Below are 18,554 nucleotides of genomic sequence, written 5' to 3'. Positions count from 1 at the left end.
ACCCTATGAATGTCACTGCAATAACGTATTGATTTCATTATAAGAGGGTCTTGTAAAGAAAATAAATCACACGTTAAATCATTTTTTAAAATTGTTCCGAATTCTTTCGGCATCATCGCATTTCAGGGGGAATAAGGCAAGCTCCCATCAGGCAAAGCGCACAAATCTCCACGGTAACATTCAGGTTGGAACATCGGCACCATGACGACCGTGCAGAGACCGACTGCTCGCTCACACATGAGACGTTATCTCATATGCTCTTTGAAATCCGACGACTGGGCCTCCAAACGGATCACATCAAGGGAGCGGCCATATGTTCTGTCTTTTAGTCTTCATTTATATTCTCAGTGTGTTCAGCCTTGTTTTGCTGGATGCAACTGTTAACCGTGATATACATCAGCGTTTTAATGGGATGCACGATCAAAAACAGCCAGTCTGAGAAGAAGCCTGGCCGCGTTTGAGACAACTTGACTCACTTGATCGATTGCTCCACTTGTGAGATTATACTGCGGGGCGAAAGCGTAACAGATCCACTGTTAAGCGTCCAACGGGATGAGCTGCTGTTTGTTGACATGGGAGGCGTTCTGACGTTTCTTTAATAACACAGAACAGAGTCTTGTGGGTTTTTGCTTGACGCCCATCTCATATTATTACCTCGACTATGACTAGTTGTCAATGTTGTGTAATCGATACGGACCTGCGAGTACAAAATAAGACTTGACCCGGCCTCTGCAACTTCTTTGTGTGCATTTTGTGCCATTCAGTAAATGCAAAATGTTGAACCATAGCCTTTAAATGGAAGAGAAAAATACATGTAAAAAAATAACCTTTGGGTAACATAGAAATTAGATTGTGTTTGTGGTCTTGTTTGAAATGTATGAACATAGTATAATACATTTTTGAAGACCTTATAAAGTGAATTCATAAATGTTCAAGGTTCTTCTCGACCCATTTCTAGCCCAGCTGCATAGCGGAGTGGACCTAATTAGCTAGAAAGCTAACTATGCTTACACACCGACTATACGTATTCTCTGAATTGACAGAAAAGCCACATATTATGTATTTTACATTATTTATGATATTGTAACATGTTGGGAAGCAAAGCATTACGAGTAGCTAACGTGTAGAGAGTTTGTTGTTCAATTATTTCTCATGCGGTGTGAGCCACACGCTAAATGACGTCTAAATTAATAAATAGAATAAAAGGGGCTCACATATCTGTCATGTAGCGTAAGGAACAGACTAAATGACGGGCAAATAAATTGCTTAAATAAATTGAAGCCCACCCCGGAAGTTTGTTAGCTAGCAGGTGGCTAACGCCAATTGCTCTTGGACAATGCTTTAATATACATTGAAACCAGTGGAGGCTTTAAAAATATATATTTCGAAATTTTAAAGATAGCTGTTACATTTGATTGCCAGCTAAGCAGGGCGTGGTTACGGCAAATTGAGCAGACACGCCCACAAATAAAACGAATATTAAAATTTGGCAAAATGGTAAACAATACTCTGTGATGTGTGAAATTTACAAGTTTTTTTTATTTTCACTTTAAAGGGACAAAGTAGTAGATGTGAACCAGATATATGAGCACTGAAGCGAATTTGATCAAATTTTAATCCATTAAAGAGAAAGTCAAGTCAAAAATGTTCTTTCCAATACGTTCTGTGCCCCCCACTAATTCAAACACGGTATTCAGATGAATATTGCGTTTGTGGAATATGAATTAATCAGAAAAGTCCATCCATTTTCATCAACCTCAGAGCGGTGAATTCATATTCCACAAACGTAATATGAATTAATAATCACATCACACTTCCAGCCTGTGCTCAATTGCAACAAACATTATACCCCCCCCCCCCAAAAAAAAATCTAACTTAACACCTCACCCCAACAAATGTCATCGCTATCATACCAGGGCTCCAAAAATAAATGCCACCTTCCTCCAGTTTTCATGAAAACACTCCCTTTGTAGCATCTGCTGTACGTATATAGGAGAGTGACTAATGGCTTGTCTGAACATGTTAATAGCGCAGATGACACCTTTCATTAGCACGGTGACTAATGGCGGAACCACAACCCATACGTCCACTCCCCGGTTCAGCACAGAACTCCTCACGTTTTGCTATCTCGGTTGCCATATTGAGCCGTCACAATCCAATATATGATTCATTTATTTCACACATAATGATACATGGCTAGACAACTGTACACATTATATCAAACTAACAAAAATAAAGAAATACATCGTTGAAACGCGAGAAGCGCAAATGGCATCGAACATATGAAAGTTACACTGTAAAAATGCAGTTTCTTACAATTGTCATACAACCAGACATTGTTATTATTGATATACTGTACATTTCCATTCATTCTACTCATCCTCGGTGGGATGTTGGATCCCGTCCGGATCGCTGCTGCGGAGAGATGTCGAAACGTCATTAACGACGGCGTTTATGGCATGATTATAGTCACCATGAGCGAGGAGGTCATATCAAATTCCTGGCTACGGATCTGCTTGAAATAACACATAGAAGTCAATACTTTGATTTTAGCCGCACATGTTTTTTGCATGGGAATACCGCGTCCTGTTTGTGAAACATTAGTTGGAACGTGATGGCATTGTAAGAATTGATACGATTCAAATACCAAGTAGCCGGCTCTTACAAAATACATAATACACCCTCGGAAACACAAAAAATTGTAATGAGTACTACTGAAGCAACAGACAGAAGTTGGTCAAACAGAGATCGCCGTTTACTGTACTACAACCTAAATAGACTTGAAGCCAATTCAAAGATTCACAATGAGTGTTGCAATTGAGCCCTTATGTTCTCTGAGAAGTAGCCAAACTGAAAACATGTATCATAACCAACCTCCCCGATCTCCGACCCCGCTCGTTAGTCACATAGAAACAAACTCTACCCGAATATACATCCACCCCAAAATATCTCTGCGTCCGAGTTTGCAATGATACATATTTAAATGAAAATATATTTATATAATTTGTGGAGTTTTCACAGTAGGTTGTACTGCACTGTACCTTTTTGTCCATCTACGTATGCCTACGTTATTGTCACCTCGGGGGGGGGGGGGAGTCTATTGAGTCACTTCAGAGCAAATGTGGCTTCTTTTTGAGAAGAAAAATGTCTCTCGGATTTCATATCTCCGTAATCTCTGCCATCTTCAGCGTGGTAAGTACTAGTGTGCATGTTTTCCATCTCTCCGGGCCAACAATGATTTAGGGCCCGATTACTTCCAAAGACTTGTTTTTTTTTCGTTTTTTTTTCCCCTTTTGACAAGACAGTTTGGAGAAAATGCAAAAAAAAACAAAAACATTTGCTTTGGCACAGATTTACATCGTAGCAATGTCCATTCCTTGATCTCCTTGGGCGTGAGCGTTACGACAGACACAAGTAAGCCCACTGTGGCTGGGCGCACCGTCACGGACGAGTCTTTGTGTTTGTGTGTCGCCGCCGCCGCGTCCCATCTATCCCGTCTCCCGGCGTAAAGTCAAAGCACTCTAGTGTCTCATCATTCCGAGCATAAACCCAACATGAATCCCCTCTCTGTCCCACCGGCGCTTTTTAAATCTGAGTCTCCTGGACATTTTCCTTCGAGTTCCCCTTGAAGAGAAGCGGCTCCATTTGGGGGTTCTGGTTCTGGCCCATGAAACCTTTAATCGATCCGTGTAGGCCCATGGTGGGCATCGGGAGAGACATGGGCAGAGGCGGCGACATTGAACTCGGGTTGGTGTTGGTGCCGTTTCCCGAGGACATGAGCAGATTCGCTGTGGAGATGGGGACGGGCGTACAGGAGATGGGGATTTCCTGGCCTTGCTGGTTCTTGTGCATTCCTCCCAATCCCATTCCGTCAGGCCCGATACTAAGACCCATCACGTTGTTGTTGAAATGATGGGTCTTGTAGTAGTGGTGGTTCAACGTATCCGAACGGCCGATGTTGGGTAGGTTGACTATTTCGGGATGATGTATCCTCAGGGTTCCCTCTCCGCCGCCGGCGTTCATGGTGGACCCGCCCGAGATACCGCTTCCGGCGCCGGCTCCGATTTCGTCTTCCACGTTGACGATTTCGATGGCTCTGGCCGGGCCGTGGTGCTTGTGCAGCTGGTGTTGCTTGCGCAGCTTATAGAAGACCACCAACATGACGGCCGCCATAAACGTAATGGCCACAAAGCAACCGATGATAATCTTGGTGGTTTTCATGACGTCGTCCAGGCCGGGAATGTTAGTTACGTCAATTATGGACACGGTCACGGCGTTCTCCGTGGCTCTGTTTGCCCGTGGGGACAGCGAGGAAAGCGAAGAGAGAGAAGGGGTTATAGTGATGCCGTCTAAGACCCCTCGTTCAACAGTAGGATTAGGGAAATCTATGAAGGTCTCGTTGATGTACTGCCTCGCCGAGTTCTTGTCGTCCCCGCCTCCCACCGTCTCGACTGTCTCCACAGTGACGGTGGTGAAGTAGCTGTAGCTGTTGCTGGGATCCGTCGCGGAGACGTTGAGCACGGCGGTGGCGGTGGTGTTGCCCGCCGAGTTGGTTACCATGCAAGTGTACTGCCCGGTGTCCTGCACGGTCACGTTGGTGAAGTTGAGCGTTCCGTCGTGGAGCACCGAGATCCTGACGCGGTACGATCCGTGGGTCATTAGGGTGCCGTTGGGCGTGAACCAGTTGACGGAGGTCATGGAGGTTCCCGTGCGGCACTTGAGTTCGGCGGCCATGCCCTCTGTGACGTTGAGGTCGGTGGGCGGTTCCACGATGACCGGGGCGTAACAGATGAAATGGCTCTGATCCAGTTCGCCGATGTACTTGCCCTTCAGGCCCGGCGGCGCGTGACAGCGGGCGCAACACGTGGTGTTGCTGGGAACCGTTTCTTTGAGCCACCAGCTGAGCCACAGAATGTCACAGGTGCACGACCACGGGTTGTGATTGAGGTGGACCCTCTCCAACTGATGCAAAGGCGTGAAGAGGTCATGAGGCAGCGAATGAAGCGAATTGTGGGATAGGTTGAGCTCCTCCAAGTTTTTCAGATCATCAAAAGCGTTGCGCTCAATCACCGACACCTTGGAGTGCATGAGCCACAGCTTTCGTAGAGACACCAGGCCCTGGAAGGATCCCGGCCGGACGATCCCCAACTGGTTGCCCGACAACTCCAGCTCCTCCAGTCGTACGAGCGGGGTGAGGTTGGGGATGTCCTTCAAGCCGCACATGCCGAGATTCAAGAAACGCAAGTTGACCAGACCTTCAAAGGCGGCCTCGGAGATGAAATCCAGTTTCCTGAGTTCCCCGAGATCGAGACGGCGTAAAGAGGGAACGCGGTGAAAGGCGAAGGCCGGCAGCGTCTCGATGGGGTTGTTCCGTAGCCATAGTTCCCTTAGCTTGCTGAGGTACTCAAAGGCCTGCGACGGTACCACGGTGAGACGGTTGTCGAACAGCTCCAGCGTGTTGAGGTTCGGCAGCCCATTGAACGCTCCCACCTCGATCTGCCGGATGTGATTCTTGGAGAGCTGGAGGATTTCCAGATGCCGCAGATGTTTGAAGGTGTCAGACTTGATCACCTGGAAATAGAAACACGGCCACATCTTTGTAGCACCCCGTGTCAAAACGCAACATCTCCCGACGTGACGTGGGGCTCACCTGAATTGTGTTCTCCTGGAGATTGAGGTATCTGGTGTTTTCGGAAATACGGTCCGGGACTTGGTCTAGGGTCTTCCTGGTGCAGATGACGCGGCTGGCCTGATTGGAGCAGCTACAGGGGACCGGGCAGGGGGGTGCCGCTTCTGTCAGCTGAGGTCCATGGTTGTGGAACCACAACAAAAGGTGGACCAACCAGAGGAGGGGGGAAGGGGTGCAGGGTCTGGTCACCATGACAACACGCATGGCAACTGAGTCATGACCCACCCCGACTGCCGTATGATGTTATAAATTACCTCCTAACAGGGGGACTTTAAGTGCTTATTTTTATGTCCATATTTTATGCTCTTATGCTGTTTTTCTCCTTCAAGTCGACTGCTCAATAATTTAGAAAGACGGGTGTAATGTTATATTAAAGAGACTCTATCTTTAATAGATTTTACTTTGCTCACGCTTCTATGACTACCAAGCACCTTGATCTTCCTTGCATGTCATTTTAAGAGAGCATGTCCCTTTTTTGTTCCCATGACAATTATTAGTAGAAAATTATATTTGGGAGCAATTTGGTCTTCTCCGCAGAGGTTGTTTGTTTCTTCTCACTGTGGAAGGAGGGGCGAGGCCGGGCTGGGATGGGGATGGGGTAGAAGAGAGAAAAGGAGAAAAAGAAAGAAAGGAGGTCAAGTCATGCACAGTGCGCCAGCTTTGAAATATTAGCCTAACACATTCATGCAAGGATGCCCAGGATGGAATTTAATTATGAAAATATTACAACGTCCTGTTGCTGGAGACAAGCAAGGTCAGACTTCAATTTGTCAAGTCTTTCCAATTGTGGCTTGTAGCACAATTAGACGCCGAGACTGCCATTTTCTTGACGTTCAACTTAATGTTGTCATCTTGAGATGGACACCCAAAACAATATTATTAACCTGTTAACAAATGACACCCTAAATTAAATTCGAATTATTATCGACCGTATTAGACCCTTGCTTGAGAGCCTGTCGCGCACTTTTTTTTTTGGAGGGGGGGGGGGGTCCAACCAGAAATGCCTGCAAGCATCAGCAGACTCACTAAATTTAGAATTGCTCGGGTTATTTCCCTGGCAGTGATAAGAGCAAATGTTTTCGAGACATGACGACTCGACGGTCGGCGTCCTTGTGCTAATCTACATGATAAATTTCACTCTTGAGCAAACGGCGGCTTTTCGCATGCACGCTCCGATGGCGGCGGTTTGCGTCTCCTCTCCGATGCAGCGACGATGCATGGGCTCCTAGAAACACGGTTGCTGTGGCAACCTGCTCACTCACCATCTTGTGTTTTTACTGTCCAGCGCCCCATTCCCCGTTATTATATTTAGCTGCGCTTGATGAACGCTTGCCACTCAAAAGACATAACAAGCTCCACTGCACTTAAATGTAATGGAATATTTATTTCTATATTTATGTCAGCGTTTAGATGGTACAGATTGCAAAGGCGTTTGCCGGAGAGTAAAAAGAATTCAAATTGGAAGATCATAATATCTACAAGGTCATCATCTAGAAAGGGGGGGGGGGGGGACAGAGCCAAAAACTGTTATAGCAGCTATTAAAGAAATCCATGAGGGAGTGTGTTTGCTAAAAATAGGCTTGTTTGTTTTTTGTTTTTTCTTCAAATGTTCTGCACATCCCACAGATTTTCTCACACACCCTCATCCAGGCACACATTGTATAGAATCACACCAACTGTTGTCAACAACAACAACAGATACACAAATAGAGCGACGCCTGTGTGCCGTTGCCCTTTTTTTTTTTTTTTTTTTCCAGGCGACCGCACATGACAGCTTGATTCAAAATGGAGGCTCCGGACCAATCAACAGCTAATAAAAGGTTGAGTCGAAAAACAGAGATTCATTTCCAATTAAACAGTGATAGCATTCATACAGTGCACTCTGGGTCAAAGAGAACCCAAATTGGGTCAAATGGCTGACAAGGTTGAGGATTTCGACCCATCGTGTTGAGTCATTTTCCGATTACACGACCCAATCTGATGAGTTGAAATAATTCACTCGAACTAACCCAATCAGGTGGTTCAGAAAAACAACCCAGCATTTTTTTTTTTTCTTCAAGTTTTGTGTTTCTATTCTATATATTCTATTAGGGTTCTAAATCGACCTTCTTGCAATGCAGCTAAAATGGTGAAAATGCATTTTTCCTTTCGGCCCAAAAAAAAAAAAAAAAAAAAAGTCGATTATTTCTTCCTTCAATGCACTACCACACACGAGGGATATTTAAGCGGCTTTGGTAGGTGTGTGTGGTTTCTTTCCACAGCCTTGGGGGAGCAAAAACACATTATTCACATGTTGAGGACCACACAAGGTAACAAACCTTTCACTGTGTGGAGAGAGAGAGAGAGAGAGAGAGAGAGAGAGAGAGAGAGAGAGAGAGAGAGAGAGAGAGAGACCTTGACACTGAAAGCCTGTTGCCTTGACATGCCACCCTCAATCGCTCCACCATATGAGGCGAGTTATATCTCATGAGATGCTCTTCAGCTAATAGAATACCCGACTCGTTTTTTGGGGGGGGGGGGTTTCCGGAGGGGTTTTGGTAATAGTTGAATCATGACATTGCTGACACGTCTGCGTTTTATTTATTTTTCTCCCTGGCGTTGAAAGAAAATTCTCAAAGGTGTATTTCTCTCTCTCTTTTTCTCTCACGCTCTCTTCTTTTTTTTTTTTTTATCTTTGTTGCTCTTCGGTGTTGAGAGCAGATTGCAACAATGTCGGTATTGATTATTCGATCAGGCCTGAGAGAGCGCTCAGTCGTGAAAAGACAAATTAGCTGCAAGCTGCTGACCAATTGCTACAAACCAATCACATTGTGATTGTATCAAGCCTTTCCACAACACAGTCGTTAAGGTTTATGAAGAGGCCGGAGGAAGAAAAAAAAAAAAAAGTGGTGTGAGTTGTTTTTGGTGGGGGGGGGGGGGGGGGGGGGGTCTATCACAAGGCCCGATGAGATGATGGTGTGCATGGAACACAAAGCGACACAGGTGCATCGGGACCAACATCATCTACTGTAACTATGACAACACTAGATTGATTCAGGACGTGGGAATCAGGGGAGACAGAAATGCAGTTTCATGGCGAACATCACAATCAAATGATAAGGATTTTTTTTTTTTTTTTTTTTAAATGAGTTCATCAGCGATGAGCAGCACTCTCCCCTTCGATATGGACCACAATCGAACAGAATGGCCTTATTCATCTTTGCAGCTGCACTCACCATATACGGGCGCACCTTCCTCCAGAACGCAATTGAAATTCTGAATAGGCCTAATTCTGCACATGCTGCATTACAAAATGGCTTGCACCCGCTTAATGACAACTGCACCCACAACCCCCCCCCACCCTACCCCACCTCCCTCGGCCGTTTCTTTAAAGGCAACGAAATGTGCTTACATAATACATTTGCTTTTTGATTTAACCCCCGCTTTTCCTTTAGCGCGTCTAAATTATTCATCCCGGCTAAATTGTCATGCATCTCTGCAGCCTCTGCACAATTTACCACCTGATAATCTTCAGCGTGCACAACGCGCCGGCCATTTATTTTTCATCCTTGGCTTGAAACGTACACACCTGCACAAACATGCACTTACCTCGGCGTTGCGGAGTCTAACGTCGATGTTTTCCCTTCAACATCCTCATCAGCGCTCGCTCGCTCGTCTGTCTTCTTCCCCAGCCCCCCCACCCCCCCTCACCCCCTTTCTCCAAAATGGATTGGCTTGTCTCCCGGGCTGAGAGCTGCCCTCTTCTTGTTCGTCTTGTCGGCTATTCCGCAGCGCCAACGCAACGCGGGGGTCTGCACAGCGGCGGCGGCGGCAGCGGAGGTGCTGCTGGTGATGATGGCCGCTTACACCAATCCACGCCGACAAACAATTGAAGGAGGCTTGAAAGGGAGAGAAGGGGGGTGGAGGGAAAAAAAAAGGATCAGTTGAAAGGCCACTGGGAGACGATGATGTTAGTATGATCACATTGAATTGAAGGAGGACGACGTTGCATGCGCGCGTCCGTTCATCCTTGGAGAAGGCGCGCATGCAGGCTGCGCACAGGGTTTTTTTTTTTTTTTTTTTTTTTTGCGCCCGCGTCTTTACGCACATTTCGCATGTCGCCCTTCTCTGAATCTCACTAAGAGCAGCTAAGATGCGCTTCTCATGGCTACACCTGCAGTCATGGAGCCATTCAAGCAATTCATCTGCATGAGTTGTCTTGTAAAAGAGCAGGATGCTGACACATATTTTAAGTCATAACTCAGTATCAGGACAAGTTGCGGTGGGCAAACTGACTCGATTAGAAAGTAACTACTGATTGACTTGAAATTGCTTTGGAAATGATTTTTTTCATGGTGAAATTGTGGTGACCTCCACCTCTAATAATCATGACCAAGCAACATTGTGTGAGCTACTTTATTTTGACTTCAAGAACGTTTGGAGTAAATTGTTAATCATTAAAGCAACATACTTATATAGATATTGGTATCTTCACAAAAAAACAAAAAAAAACATTTGGCTAAGGATGGGTCGACTTTTTTTTTTCCCCTCTAGTCGATATGCACTTGAATCGAAAGGGAAGCCTCTTGGATTCAAATGACTTAAAGAGATTTCTGTGCAGACAGTGCAGAAAGCATTATGTGTGTGCGTGTGTTGAATTGGCCCCTACACATTTAGCGTCCCCGCTCATCAGTTCTTATGCTTTGACTGTCAGCTCCAAGTTAGCCCATCTTCCCTCCGTCCCAGCCGGCACTAAAAGGTCAAAGGACGCAGAAGACCGGTTATGCTTCAGCAAAGACCCCCAAGATATGCACCCTCCACCCGCTCCCTCCTCCCTTTTGCACTTCCCCTCCCTGTGAATGCCGTAGTGAGCATTGTTCACCAGCGCTGGCTTTTTTTTTTTTTTTGCTGAAAGCCGCACAGCAATGAGGTCTCTGTGCCTTTTCGCCCCCCCCCCCCCTCCTCCTCCTCCTCTCGTCTACCCATCCCCCCCTCTCTCTCTATTAAATTTCCAGTCACACAGCGGTGCAGAGGATATTCCTCCTTTCCCTTGTCCCCCCCACCCCCAACCCTACCCCCCAGCTGCAATCTCAGCGCACAATCCGGCCCGCGTCCCGACCTGGCCGCCTTTCAGCGCTCAGCTCTCCTCCCTGTACATTTTTTTTTGCCTTCCAAGCTCCCTCCCTCCCTCCCTCCAGCATCCCACCCACCCCCCGGCCGCCACGCCATTTAAAATGACTCCACGCCGCCCCTGCCAAGTCCCCGGCCCGTCCCTCCCCTCCCCTCCTTCCCCCACCCCCTTGCTTTCCACTCCGTGTCCTCACTGTGTCATTGCACACTGAATTTGATACACACCCCCCCCCCCATCACCCCTCCATCCCCCCTCTTGCATATATGGCACCCTTGAGCATCTGTATGAGGAGAAGAGGACAGGAACATACATTTGTTCACCCTAAATAAACATCACGACCATATTGCTTACATGAAAAGCACAGAGGAGGGGATTGTCATCTCTGCGTGCAGAGGACAAGCGCGCGACACTTTTCCGATGCAAACTAAAGCGCTTCAACTTAGCGCCGTGTCGGGAGCCACGGGAGGGGAACGAGAAAGGGAGGGCGACGAGGATTTGGCAGAGACATGCTAGCACGCCGAGACATATGTGGCATGCTGATAGCACCGCGGAGGTGCGGCTCACACTGTGATGCGTGTTTTGGAGAGAGGAAGGGGGGGGGGCGCTGGGTGGAGGGTGCCCGTACGCATGTCCGTCAACTCCAATCCCCTCGCCAATATGGGGGGAGAAAAAGTATCTATTTTGTGGCGGCAATATACGGGAAGCTGAGAGACAACAGTGAGGAAAAACCCCGGTGTCACAGTATCTTAGCAACTGCCTCCATCTCCTTGGAGACGGAGGGCTGACATCATTTCCTGCCTGAGAGAGGAGAACTCACTTTGAGTGTGTGTGTATACTTTCATCCACCAAATGCATCATGATTATAATTGCAAGAACTGCATACGTGAGGTCTATCACAACAGTTCATCTTGAATTTTCAAAATATATAGCAACATTTCAGTATTGACAATGTTGAGGGCTTTGCTAGCGGCCTTTTAAACATTTTGATCCTTCACTGTCCTCCTCTGGTCAAACATGAGAGTTGCAATCACTTCCATGTTTTTTTTTTTTATGTGTGAATGCTGAAATCCTAATATTCAAAATCATTCCACATTTTCACCACTCTCATTCAACCTCAATGTATATCGCTTCATATCTTTTCGGACCATTCCATGGTGAAATTACAGTCATTTGATCAAGTGCGGCAGACAGAAGCTACATTTAAGCTATCATAATATTAAAAAATAATGTGTGAATATCTAATAATGGAGCGCAGTAAAGGTCACGGCCCCAATGATAACTGAATGTGTCCGTCTCCCAAAAGGATTCCGGAGGCCTGACGCAGATCTCTAGAGTCAGCAAAATCCAGTTAGGGCATTATATACACATTATAGAGATCAGCATATAATCCGGAAAGAAATCCCACAGGAGTTAGATGCATTTCATAGATCATGTATAATAATGGTCGATTGAGGTAATATAATACCAATTTAAAATATATGGTACACATACTGATATTTAGAAAACGGAAATCGTTGTAAAACACTTGTTTTATAAAGGCAGAATATTGAATCTCAAGATTGGCCAGCCAGCAAATACATTTCATTCCTAACGTCAGTATTTTCACACAAAATTGTGTTATCCATGTTTCACCGGTAGATGGTGCTGTTGTAGCAGTTTTAGCTTTGGCCAAATCTTTCCTCCTTCATCCACCTAATTCTAATTTCTCTTAACTTCCGGTCCCCAAATAGATATCACATGATGAGAAATTAAAATGAATTTATCTTAACCACAAGTAAATTTGAGTGATTTAGATGAGCACAAGTGATGATTATATGATAAACATCACTACACCTGCAAGTGGGTTGCAGCAACAGATAATAGATGCACTTTATGCAGCGTGGTGGTCCCCTTGGGTCCATTTACGTGCCCAAGAGCGGCACTCAATAAAAAGAGCGCCACTCGATAAAAGAGCTTGGAGGGTGTTGGCTTTATGGGGTGGGCGTGAATGATTTCTGCTAAGAAGCCATCGCTCATCAATCTGCGAGTCGGTGAAGTTGTGCACATCATCTGTATCAGAGTGGTGACACAAAAAATCCCCAATCTAGCCCACCTCGGGCCACACTTAGTGCTGACAAACGAGCTGCGCCGTTGGCACAGTGGGCAGCGAGAAAAATTGGCTTTTGGGAATTCTCCACCAGACAAATGGGAGATAAAGGAAAAACACACAGAGGAAAGAAATCAAATTATTTTTAAAAGAACAGAAAGTTAAAAAACAAATAGAGGAGACTTTAATCGGAGGATGGGGTTTTACCCAAATACAAAATATGATATAATGCAATATAATATAATATATTATAATATAACATATTATAATATAATATAATATAATATAATCATTATTTTAAGAATCATGCTGCGGGGCAAAAATACACATCCACGTAAGGCACTGAACCGAAACCCTCCAATTTGAGGGTTAGCGGAGGTTTTGAATTGCTCTGTCGCCCCCTCGCGGTTTAGGTCTAAAGCACATGCTTAAACCAATATAAATAAAATAAAAAACGTTTAAATATTATTTTACCAATAATATAATAATAAATAAAATAAAAATAACAATAATATAAAATACAAATTATTTTTGAAATATTTTATTTTATACTATTTTATATAATATTATTGTATGAGACTGTCCCCACTATTCCTGCAGAGGAGCCTGCTTACGGGCCTGCCACATAAAACCGCCACTGGGACTGTGCAGTCTATGATAACTGAAAATAAGCCATATGCCCTGTGAACTGAACTAAGGAGAAACTGATTTAAAGCATCCATGTCCCTGATAAAAATAAAAAAATAAGCAGAAAACACAAGCTGCACACTCAGCAGAGGTGATTATAACATTTAATCACAGACTCCTATCATAGTGCCGCGTACTTACTCGCTCCGAGCTTTGATTTACCCGCCCTCTTGTGAGAAAAAATCTCATTCACGAGACGGATTGCTGAGGGGGGGCCTCCGACTGGCCCCTATAAATCATTCTTTAATCAGAGGCCTCCGAGATTGGGCGCAGGCGCCTTCGGGAGCAGCGCGGTGACACCTCGACTCCTCCCCGTGTGCGAGGAGTTTTTATCTTGGCGTTTCCCCCCCCTCCGGGGGTTGTCAGTCTGCTCGTCAGAGAACGAAGAGAGATGACCTGACCAGTGCCCTTGCCCGAAAGCAAAACACTGTCACGGAATTAGTGTCTGTCAACGGAATTGGGTTGTTTTATTCAGCGCTTTGCACAAAACGAGTCTAGCGAAATATTAGCTGACTCGAAATAGCATCGGTGAGGTTAACGCTGCAGCGATTAGTATTTTGCTTTTTTGTCTCCTCTCAAGCAATTCGACGTGGTTCTTTGAATAGATCATTATTATATCAATAGATTGTGGTGTTGTAATTGCGGTATACATCCACAAGGCGGCGGGGCATCTATGGATTGCTATGATATGCTGTCATGAATGGACAAATCCTAATTGCGATTGATATTTTTGCACTGGGCTGAATTGATGGAGAAAATATTCTTTTGGCGTCTTCTCGGCGCTTGCTGAGGAGTGAGTCAAGTCTGAGTGAGAGCCCAGCGCGTGTTTAATGCAAAGATGCTGCGACGTCACTGACTTTTTTTTTTTTTTGTAGCTAGAGTGTGCACGGAGCTAGACGAAGTTGTCAGACCGCGCGCCTCTTCCCTCCCGGTGCGTCATGACCATGGCTGCGAGAACCGGGCACTCAGAGGAGGCTTTTTTCCCACAGCCCAACATGGGAAGTTTTTGGATGCGCATCAGAGGAGCTGGAATGCAACATTTTCAAATCTTTGGAGACAATAGGCACGGTTAATTTAAAAAAAAATGTACTGTTGGTATCCATGGAGAGATGGCATGCGCGCTCGTCTTCAATCGCCGGCTTACAAAAACATCCGTATGCTTATTGTCCCTGCTCCTTTCCTACGTGGGTTACTGCACCTTATTCCACGCAGACCCCCTCATGCCGCCCGTCTCGGGGGATCCGGCACCGAGCTGCAATCGTCGGCTACCAGCCGATGGAAGCTGCGCGTCTCCACCCTCGTCTGCCGTGGAGGCATCCAGGGTGAAGACAGCCGAGGGGCCGCCCTCAATTGCGCTTCACCCCAGGAGCGACACGCCCAGCCCGCCTATGGGCCACCCAAAGTTCGGCAATAAAAAGTTGCCCAATGCCATCATAGTTGGCGTGAAAAAAGGAGGCACAAGGGCAGTTCTGGAGTTCATACGGATCCACCCGGACGTGAGAGCTGCGGGGACTGAGACGCACTTCTTTGACAGGCATTATGAAAGAGGCTTCGAGTGGTACAGGTAAGGTCTCAGAACATTTTATTAGGGGGGAATAATACAAAATGATGTATTGACTTTACTAGATATTTAAGATGCTTTACATAATGGTTCTTTTGCCTTATTTAAGGGACACTATATTGGAAAACGCATCGAAAGATATATTTATGTGTATATATGTGCATACTGTCTATACATACACAAATAGATACGCATTGACATACAGTACAAATAGTTCTTCCTGTTCATCATTCTACCTGTCATTAGTATGGATAGCTGATCAAAAATGCATTATTTGGATTAAAAAAATATTTAAGGATCAATTCTGTGGATTCTTTTCCTATAATGATCTCTCACATCACACCAGTTGGGAATTGCTACTTTATGGAACAAAATGTCCTTCCCAAGATAAAAAGTGCAATAAAATAAAAGGTAAGATTGATTTTTCTAACTTGCTACTGAGTGTTTTTTTTTTTCTCAAAGGAGAAGCTGAGCTGAAAATCCTGCCACTATTTCTGTTAATTAAACCACTTGTCAGCCATCGTCAGCCAACTTGTACTTTCCCCTTTTCTTCCGCAAAGAACTTGGGGAATGTGTTGATTATTGATCCCTAACTGCGACATGAAGGCCCTTGAACAAAGTGTGGCCTCATTAAACGGCTTGGTTTGGCAAAAGCCTGTCAGATATTTGATGAGGCAAACCCACACCATCTATAACGAGTCCATGTAAGAGTTATTTTGGATTGAAATCATATCGCACATTCCTTCTCGTTCATGATTTGCCGACGATAATTGGTGATTGTCAGCTGCCAGAAAAAGGTCAAATGCCAGCTCAGACTTGAGAGGTTCTGGAGACCTTCATAAACATACGTTTACGTCTGATGAGGAAAGGTCAAACTGTAGAGCTAGACAGACATTTATCGACCTAGCAAGTAATAAGGTGAAGCTAAAGATAGCTGAAAGTTTGCAAATGGTAACAACCCTCAGGACTTTTAAAATGGTGTTATGCTTTGGTAAAAAAATATAGTTGATATCTTCAAACGTCACAAGAAGCCACCAAGAAAGTATGTTTGCATTGATACTTTGCTTTGTGTGATTAGCCCGGGTTGTTAGTGGGAAGACAGAAATAAAAACATTTGCACATCATTTGCAAAACCGTTTGCAGTCAGAAATTGATTTTTTTTTTTTCTTCTCCAAATGGATTCGGCTAACGTTTTTCAGCCATTTGAAATCAAGCAGCCGCTAATATGGAGACTAGGGTGCTCCACTTTGTCGACTTGTAAGGACGCGAGCGCCGTCACCTCCTTTCCGGATGCGTTGCGCGTGCCTTCATGGTGATTTATTGCTACGCCATCGAGCTACGTGCGACACAATTCTCCAGTGACGGGCGAGTGCACTTCATTTGCATCGAGAAACCGAGTTTGTGGCCAGAAGGAGCTTCTGCTAAGCTAAGGATTTGAAGTCTTTATCAGCGCCGGGAAAAGTTTGAAGAACTTGCGTAAGAAGTACACATTTTGGTGCAGAGGAAACGAGTTCTGTACTTGAGTTAAAAGTAATTTCCTCAAATGTCAGTCCAAATATTGCCATTTTTTTATACGGAGAGGACATTGAGTCGCTTAGCACGTCAAAAGAAAGCGCATGAAATAAATAATTGAAGTGAATGTAAACAAAAAGTCCTCCTTTTGCTTTTGGGATTTTCTTCAGAGCTTCAATGCCAAGGACTCTCGAAGGTCAGCTCACCATGGAGAAAACGCCGAGCTACTTTGTGACGAAAGAGACGCCGCACAGGATCGCCGCCATGTCCCGAGACAGCAAACTCATCGTGGTGGTACGCGACCCCGTCACCCGAGCCATCTCGGATTACACCCAGACTTTATCCAAAACACCCGATTTGCCGAGCTTCCAGGAACTGGCCTTCCGGAACCAGACTTTGGGCTTGGTGGACGCCTCTTGGAACGCCATTCGCATCGGGCTGTACGCCCTCCACCTGGAGAACTGGCTGCGCTACTTCCCTCTAGCTCAGATCCACTTTGTCAGCGGCGAGCGGCTCATCACCGACCCGGCGGGCGAGCTGGCTCGGGTGCAGGACTTCCTGGGGCTCAAGCGCATCGTCACGGACAAGCACTTCTACTTCAACCGCACCAAAGGCTTCCCGTGCCTCAAGAAACCAGAGAGCAGCGGCTCGCCTCGCTGCCTGGGCAAGTCCAAGGGCAGGACCCACGTGCAGATCGACCGAGACGCCATCGAACAGCTGCGGGACTTTTACAGACCCTTCAACGTCAAGTTCTACGAGATGGTGGGTCATGATTTTAAGTGGGAGTAGATACGGGAAAATCATTCTTCTGAAACGTGCCAATCGTGACATTAAATTCTAACCTCCAAAATGTGGTCAGTATTCTTCCACGCTCACATTTGGTGTCATTTCAGCATTTGCAACAAGCTCATCTGCTGGTGACAAAATGGCCCTCAAGCTAAGTACAAGTTACTGAGGAAACTTTTGGTTTCACTGTGTGAGAGAAAAAAGAAAGAGATGCACAACTTACCTTTTCTGGGGTGAACCATTCCAAGCTTGGCTCAGGCAGCAGATTCCAGAGTAATCCAAAGTTGGTCAAATCAAAAATTTCCCCGAGAGTAATCCACACAAGGGTCACCTTGAAACATTTGCCTTTCTTTCATGCCTCAAAGGTGTCACCTGTATGTTCTTCCCCACTTCCTGGAGCTTTCTTACTTCCTGTCTTCTACTTCCCTTTAAATAAACAAATAAAGAAAAAAAGAATGCACTGTAATAAACAAGTAGGCTCCAGCTCTATAAAAAAATATATATATTTAAATAAATTAAAATAAGGTCATTAAAATAAATCATGATCTTGGAGGATTTTTTTTTTTGTAATTCTTCCTCCTCGCCAAAAACATTCAAAGATGCACCTCCTTTTTTTAGTCCTGTGACCTCCAGGTGGGGGCGTGTGCCTCCGCCACCTCTGATGCCCCCCCCCCACCTGCCGCCGTCAAACCTTACACACCAGTGGCTCATTTCCAGCACAACTACACACACACACACACACACACACACACACACACACACAGGTGAGACGTCACCGCTAGCACTTGGGAGGATGGTGCACATGGGTCCTAATTAGGCCTGAGGGCCGGCAAGGAGCAATCCCGGGGAACAAGCGTCCGCCAGAGTCTGATTAGACTCTCCCAGCGCAAGGCCCTCCTGAGATTGCTTGCGGGTCAAAACTCACACGCGAACACACACACACACACACACACACACACACACACACACACACACACACACACGCTTTGCTTACTTTTCAAATCTAAACTCCCGCAGGAGGCAGCTTATGCAAATGTCGGAACCTCTTTGCCTTGGTATCTTGGTGACGTGGCTTATTTGCACCTTGGCTAATGAGCTAGTTTAATAAATATTTGGTGATGAT

The 18,554-nt window shown here is 45.5% G+C and overlaps 2 protein-coding genes across 2 annotated transcripts; one reads left to right on the top strand and one right to left on the bottom strand.

The window, feature by feature from the left end:
* Positions 1–1,545: 1,545 nt before the first annotated feature.
* Positions 1,546–18,035, bottom strand: lrrc4bb (leucine rich repeat containing 4Bb). Its single transcript, XM_085904116.1, has 4 exons — positions 17,655–18,035; positions 9,278–9,567; positions 5,651–6,271; positions 1,546–5,571 (listed from the first exon to the last, which is right to left on the bottom strand). The coding sequence occupies exons 3-4, from the start codon at positions 5,891–5,893 to the stop codon at positions 3,586–3,588; spliced, it is 2,229 nt and encodes a 742-aa protein (XP_085760242.1). The 5' UTR covers positions 5,894–6,271; positions 9,278–9,567; positions 17,655–18,035; the 3' UTR covers positions 1,546–3,585.
* On the top strand, positions 14,667–17,580 carry LOC147039320 (heparan sulfate glucosamine 3-O-sulfotransferase 2-like). The gene is made up of 2 exons (XM_085903758.1): positions 14,667–15,136; positions 16,816–17,580. Exons 1-2 carry the CDS (start codon positions 14,682–14,684, stop codon positions 17,432–17,434), a joined length of 1,074 nt encoding a protein of 357 aa, XP_085759884.1. The 5' UTR covers positions 14,667–14,681; the 3' UTR covers positions 17,435–17,580.
* Positions 18,036–18,554: the final 519 nt, after the last annotated feature.

This window comes from Syngnathus leptorhynchus, chromosome 22, assembly GCF_054491065.1.
Source record: "Syngnathus leptorhynchus isolate UIUO chromosome 22, UIUO_Slep, whole genome shotgun sequence".
Lineage (NCBI taxonomy): Eukaryota > Metazoa > Chordata > Actinopteri > Syngnathiformes > Syngnathidae > Syngnathus > Syngnathus leptorhynchus.
Note: the sequence above shows the minus strand (reverse complement) of the source record. Positions and strands in the feature narration are given on the sequence as shown.

Coding starts and splice junctions, on each gene's coding strand:
- lrrc4bb (XM_085904116.1), bottom strand. CDS start 5,893: ATGCGTGTTGTCATGGTGACCAGACCCTGCACCCCTTCCCCCCTCCTC. Junction 5,572..5,650: donor TCCAGGAGAACACAATTCAG/GTGAGCCCCACG, acceptor TTCTATTTCCAG/GTGATCAAGTCTGACACCTT.
- LOC147039320 (XM_085903758.1), top strand. CDS start 14,682: ATGGCATGCGCGCTCGTCTTCAATCGCCGGCTTACAAAAACATCCGTA. Junction 15,137..16,815: donor AGAGGCTTCGAGTGGTACAG/GTAAGGTCTCAG, acceptor GATTTTCTTCAG/AGCTTCAATGCCAAGGACTC.